This window comes from Cynara cardunculus (assembly GCF_001531365.2).
Source record: "Cynara cardunculus var. scolymus isolate 2C chromosome LG 11, CcrdV1, whole genome shotgun sequence".
Taxonomy (NCBI): Eukaryota; Viridiplantae; Streptophyta; class Magnoliopsida; order Asterales; family Asteraceae; genus Cynara; species Cynara cardunculus.
In genome coordinates, this window is record NC_037538.1 from 10,792,162 (window position 1) to 10,799,148 (window position 6,987).

The 6,987-nt window shown below is 30.5% G+C and overlaps 1 protein-coding gene across 1 annotated transcript; it reads left to right on the forward strand.

The window, feature by feature from the left end:
* Window positions 1-1,087: 1,087 nt before the first annotated feature.
* LOC112521028 (protein ODORANT1) lies at window positions 1,088-3,482 on the forward strand. Its single transcript, XM_025129654.1, has 2 exons — window positions 1,088-1,461; window positions 2,478-3,482. Exons 1-2 carry the CDS (start codon window positions 1,199-1,201, stop codon window positions 3,049-3,051), a joined length of 837 nt encoding a protein of 278 aa, XP_024985422.1. The 5' UTR covers window positions 1,088-1,198; the 3' UTR covers window positions 3,052-3,482.
* Window positions 3,483-6,987: the final 3,505 nt, after the last annotated feature.

A 6,987-nucleotide genomic window follows, 5' to 3' on the forward strand; every position in this document is an offset into this window, starting at 1 on the left:
CATTATAAAATAAAATAATTTTGATAAATAATTAAATATTTTTTATAAATTATTAATTAGTTAAAAAGTTTACGGTTAACAAACTTTGTTTTTATTTATGTTACATATAACAATTATTCATAATTATTAATTAGCATGGCAAATTTTTGTAAAACTCATATTTAGTTTAAACTAATTGATAATTGTAAAAAGTTGGGTATATTTTCTAACATATGAGGAGTGAGAGTTGTACTATAAGATTTTACATATTTCATTACGTTAATTGATAATTTTAGAAAATTTATTATATTTTTAAACATGTGAGGTCGTGTTATATGATATGAGAAATTCACAATATGATATGAAATACAAGGAATCTAAAACCTGAATAACTGAAACTTTTTATTATTGTTAATATTATATTTGATATGATGAAATGTGTTATTAATTTGTTTTAATTATATTATGTTGTGTTAGAACTAATTAATTTTTTAACATGTTATTTTAAAACTGTCATCTAGTTATCATCAACTATTTTTTTTTACCAAACATAATTAGTTTATGAGTCAATTTTTAAATTAACAAATAGTTTATCCATTGATTTTCCAAATATAGCCTAGACGGTTTTATGATACATCTAACATGTTCAACCAATAAAACGTTGACACAACATCTTCTTCTATCGTACACTACCATTTAATTTTATACACACCTCTCCTATATTTAATAACAATCCCTCTACGAAATTTGATTGGAGGAATAAAAAAAGGAAACAGGAAAAAGCTTAATTAACAAGTGAACTTTTTTCCGTTCAAAATATTAATGGGTTAAAATTAACATTTTTATTGAAGTAGATGGGCTTAAGTGAAAATTGTGACCATTTAATTTGGTGTATGCCTCATATATGTGACCCTCTGTGTGTCTGTGTCGTCCATCATTCCTTTTCACCTCATCACTCACCACCCGAACCAAGTTGCAGTTCAACTGTGCCTTTCATGGATCAATGGTGGACCCCACATACTCTCTCTCTCTCTCTCTCTCCCCTCTCTCCTCTCTCTATATATCTTTCTGGGGCTATATAAAGGTTGGTGGTGCCATATCTAAACCTGGGTAAGTTGTGTTTAAACGGTTTATACATTATAAGCATTGGGATATATACATACATAAATTAAAGTTTCTTTTGGCGGTGGTGGTTGGTGGTTGGTGGCGGTGATTAAAGATGGGAAGACAACCATGCTGTGATAAACTAGGGGTGAAGAAAGGGCCGTGGACGGCGGAGGAAGACAATAAACTCATCAATTTTATCCTAACCAGCGGCCAATGTTGTTGGCGAGCTGTCCCAAAGCTTGCCGGCCTCCGCCGGTGTGGTAAGAGCTGTCGTCTCCGATGGACCAACTACCTCCGACCCGACTTGAAGCGTGGCCTACTCACTGAGTCTGAAGAACAACTCGTTATTGATCTCCATGCTCGTCTCGGCAATCGGTAGGTCTTGCAATCACTTGCGATCGCTACCAAAAAATAAAAATAAAAATTTCATCTTTTTTAAAATCTATCCACAGTTAATTGGTAAAATCATTATCGTTTTATTCATTAACATATGTAGAATCAAAATCAAAGTATATATATATATATATATATATATATATATATATAAAAGGTATATTTTAAATGCAACCATATGTATTTGTACAACCAATGCAATCCAATTAATTGAGATATTTATAAAAATGATGAGAGTTTATTTATTATGATTTGATTATTTATGAAAGATAAATAAAATTAATTACTTATGATCAATACTTTATATTATGAAACAATTAAAACTTCTATGAAATCACATATTTATCAAATTAAATGGACGGCTGAGATTGAGTTGTATTGGTTGTACAAATGTAAATGTTTGTATAATAACCTACATCTCTCTCTTTATATATATATATATATATTATCAATCTAATTTTACCCAAAACCATAAGCTTTCTAGCGGTAAGAAGAGCACGCTTAATTATTACAAGTTTTGAATAAGAGTGAAGAATATATTATGAAATTAAGTATTTTTTTAATCTATTTAAACTTGTGATTTCCATTCAAAAATTTCAAGATGATATAATCAAAGGGAAAAAATTGTATTAATAATCAAAACAAATATAATTGTAACCAAATAATATTATTTATGGCCGACATGTTTCATAGTAAAGCTACCTAAGAGATTTTTTAGTGCCTAATTTCTATTGGTCTAATTTCCAATCAATGTAAAATCGTAAACAAATGAGCAATTATTCACATATTTTTAATGTCTTTTTATCAAAAGTTATACATTATATGTGTCTTTTTTATGATATATAATAAGGTAGAATTATAGTTTATTATGTGGGTCCAGGGGATAAATTTCACGTTTGGAATATGAAACATGAAAAATGGAACTGATAATATTGAATTTTTTTTTTTTGTATCATAGGAGATTAATGATAAAGTGATTTATTGTTATGTGTTTTTAGGTGGTCCAAGATTGCAGCAAGATTGCCGGGACGAACTGATAATGAGATAAAGAATCATTGGAATACTCATATCAAGAAAAAACTAATAAAAAGAGGAATTGATCCCGTTACTCATGAGCCGCTTCAGAAGGAACCTCAGGACACAGAGACATCATCTTCTCCTGGAGAACGCTCTGCAGAATCCGAAAACAACAACCATTCATTGCCCCTGGAAAGTGTCAATACCACAGGAAGCTCGGAGGAGAACTCGAGCTCCTCGCCACCTGAAAATTGTTCAACTTTGAGTGATGAACCCGAAAAATTGTTTGAAAGCCTTTGTGAAGATGAAAAGTTGTTAAGCTACCTCCTAGGTGACGATGAGCCCCCACTTGTTGATACGACATCTTGGGATTTACCAAATAATGCACACAATTTCAATAATTGTACCGGCAGCTTCACCTCATGGGATGATTGTGCTACGTGGCTATTGGATTGTCAAGATTTTGGAGTTAATGATTTTGGGTTAGATTGTTTCAACCAAGTTGAAATGAGCATCTTAGACACACTAGAGGTCAGTAGCAACCAACAAAAATAATGCTATTCTGGTTCAAAGGAGTAAGATTATGCTGTTCTATGACCTCATTGGACCATGCATAATCTTTGTAGGTCCCATGAGTCTGTAGAACAGTACCGGTCACATCCTATGAACTAGATCAACGCGTTGGCCCAATTTTTCATGATATTGAAATGAGAAGACTCGTCGAAGAGATGGAAACGAGAAACGACCATTGTCTTGCTGTTAAGTATATGTTTAGTGAATTTTAGGTCTTTTAGTGTTACTAAGCACCATGTATTTGATGGTAGAAGAGACCGAGCTTTCTCACCATCAATTAGGTAAATTATGAAAACCAAGCCCAAAAGTTTAGCTACTTGGTAAAAGTGGGAACATATGTCAAATACCAAGAACTTTAAGGGGTCTTTGTGCATATGAAAAGTTCTTGTATATGTTTTCTTTTGTTAAAACAATATTACACTTTTTTTCTTTCCCAATACTAATTACTGTTTAATTTCTCCCTTAAATTGCATTCTCTATGCAATTTTTGAAGTGTATATTACTAAGGGGTCGTTTACTTAAATGCTTACCCGGTAAGTACTTATTCATATGAATCAATACTATAATTTATTATCCTGGGTAAGATTGTAATGCATCAAAATAATATAATATGCAACAATTTACCCGGTAAGTGCTTACCCGGGTAAGAGTCTTCACTCTATCTTATTGAGAAAGACTCTCCATCCTTTCACCACTCTTACAAATAAGACTCTCCATCATTTTACCGTTCTAACCGGGTAAGATTCTAAACCCATACCATGTTCATTTGGAAAAGAAAATTACCCGGAAAGCACTTACTGGATAAACGTTTAGTAAACGGCCCCTAAGTTTCACTCTAGTAAAATAAAATAAAAACTTATATATTCAAATAAAAATATTTATCAAATGATTTGAGGAATGAGGGAATAGATAAAAGTTGGTGATCAGTATATGTTACCAACATATATAATTTGAAATGAATAATGTTAACATTTTAAACTTTTTTTTTGGTGATGATTTTGCTATGTAATTTCGTTTAACTCAATTGACAAAGAGACAATGTGACATTGCCCAATACAAGGTAGGTTACAGGTTTGATCCCAGGACCCCTTTTAACCTTAGCCGTTGAGTGAGCAAAAAAATGTTCCTTCATATTGATGTTCGTAGAAGCGAGTTTCATATGAGTCTAGTTAAGATTGTTGGTAATCAACTTTGTCCAAATTTTAACATTTTATAATGATTTTGCTATGTAATTTAACTAGAAACGAATGAAAATATATTTATGATAATATTTATTTTAATCAATATATCTATAAATAAAATTCTTTGTATTTTTCATCTTGTGGGTGCCGTTTCATTTTCTGACACATCAAAGGAAAGAGACATTATAACAGTATTTTTATTTTATTTCCCACTATATGATTGTTAAAAACTTTATTATTATAAATTAAAATACAAAATTACGAAAATAATGGATAGGGAAAAAATTAAGTGTTAGATAAGATTTAAACATTTATATAAAATAAATAAAACCTAAAAATTATTGGATTAAAAGCTTATTATGGAGCAATTTAAGGGATCATATTAATAGAAACCAAAACGGCATGATATATGTAAATGATTGAGGTGTGGGTCTGAACCTTCAGTTTATGAAATATAGGAAAATTAAAATAAATACATTTAATTTCAACCATTATTATACTTTATCAATTTTATCATTAATAATACATTTAATTCAACCTTTATTTTATTTTATCAATTTCATCATTAATTATGTTTTTAAAATATTTTTAATTTTTGAACAAAAAGTTGTTTTTCCACAACTATTGTTAAAATATTTAAATTCATCATTCCAATACATCGTTAAAAAAATCATAAAAATTTATTACACATTCTGTTTCATCAGTGGAAACAATTTAAATATTAGAAGCGTTCATTTAAACCGCCGAAACGCACAACCCACCCACGCCGCACCGCATCGCAAAGCGCGGTTTAAAACTTTTGCGGTGCGATTTACAATTTGCATTTTAATCAAACCTCACCATATGATGCGGTTTAAATTTATCAAACCGCGGTTCACACCGCACCATACTATATATCTTGTATAGTTTTTTAATTTTATATAACAAATACATACCTACACACACACACACACACACATATATATATATATATATATTATGTGTGTGTAGAATAATTTATTATTTATGTGATATTTTTTTATTTTGTATTTTGAACTTTGAGTTTAATCCAAGATGACAATTGACAGTATTGATAAATTAGTTGGACACATCACAACTCATACGTCCAATTTAGTTTGAAGTTTATTTATTTTTCTTAGATTATTTTTAATTATCCTGTATGTATTTAGGAATTAGATGTACTGAAACTCTTTATTATTTTGGATCATAGTCACTTTATCATCAATTCTATAATTATTGGATTGTAGACATAAGGTGAATGATTCTGGCGTCATGCAGGCAGTTGCAGCCTGCAATCCAAACTGAGGACGGGTTTTTATAGTTAGCTCACCCTTGTGGGACCGCGACTCTTTTGTCTCGGCCATTATAGCACGTGTATTGCCGAGGGCACAAGAGGCATGAAGATACAAACCACATAAACCGTACCACACCGCATTATTCGGTGTGGTTTGATGCGGTCTTAAGTTTATGTGGTGCGGTTTGAGAAAATGTTCAAACGGCATATGCGGTGTAGTTTGGCTTCAAACCGCACTGCGAACACCCATAATTTAAATAATATATCGTTCTCCTCAATATTAAGTTTTAGAGACTTTCACGTTGAAGATTTCTACATTCTCTATCTTCTTTTCTCTATTTTAAAATAGACTTTAGCATAGTTGCCAGACAAAAAACCCTAGAATCTCCAAGCTATCTTTTTTGACATAGCTGTTGGACATGTTCACATGATTCGTTCTCAGTCTGCAAATATTTCAAATGATATGGTTTAGTTTAGTTTGTGACTTCTAATACTGAATCAAACTGTATATAGGGCTGCGCTTTAACTTGTGAGATAACCCTGTTTTCAGGAGATCATAAGGCCGCTATGAAGTTATGGATATGCATGCGAAAGTATTATGTGTGCTTCTCGTGAGCAGTAATAACCACCATCGTCATCACCAACCTACCGTTAGTAGTAAAGGGAATTCTTCTTGGAAAGGTTAAATAAAAGTAGCACCCATCTTTTGCTATATAAGTGGACTCCTGATCAAACACCAAATAAATGGTTGAAAGAAGTAGAAATCAAGAACAATGGAGAGTTCCTGGTCTCGTCTCCTGGAAGAGATATTTTTTTTAGGGTTTTGAAATAATAAAATATAGAAATGAGGGAGATCAGATACCATAAAAGAAAATATTTATGAGTTGTCATTAACATAATAAATCACATAATTATCATTTTATATTTAGTTAATAAATAAAAATTAGTAATCATTTGAGTTGTAAAATCAGAACATAGTTGAAATTTGGTTTAATTTGTTAGAAAAAATGAATAATCATTCTGAATCAATTATTTATATTTTTAATGGATAAAATAAAATAAAAAGAAAATACATCATATGATATGATATGGTTAGATGTTGCATCATTTTCCATATATGTCACTCACAAACATGTAAAAGTGTGTTTACAAAGCAATTAAAAGTCGTAAAAATCATATCGTTTTCTCCTTAATTTATATATACAATTTAAAAAATATTTTTTTAATCAACAATCCATTTAGCCCCCTACGAAATATTCCCTTGCAAACTAGAAAAGATATTATCCATTTATAACTCCAAGAAAAAAAACGATCCAAGTTTTCTTTTTTTGGTAATTGATTTTCAATTTATATATATATATATATATATATATATATATATATATATATATATATAGAGGTTGGTTATTATACAACCCTTAACATTTGTATAACCAATACAAT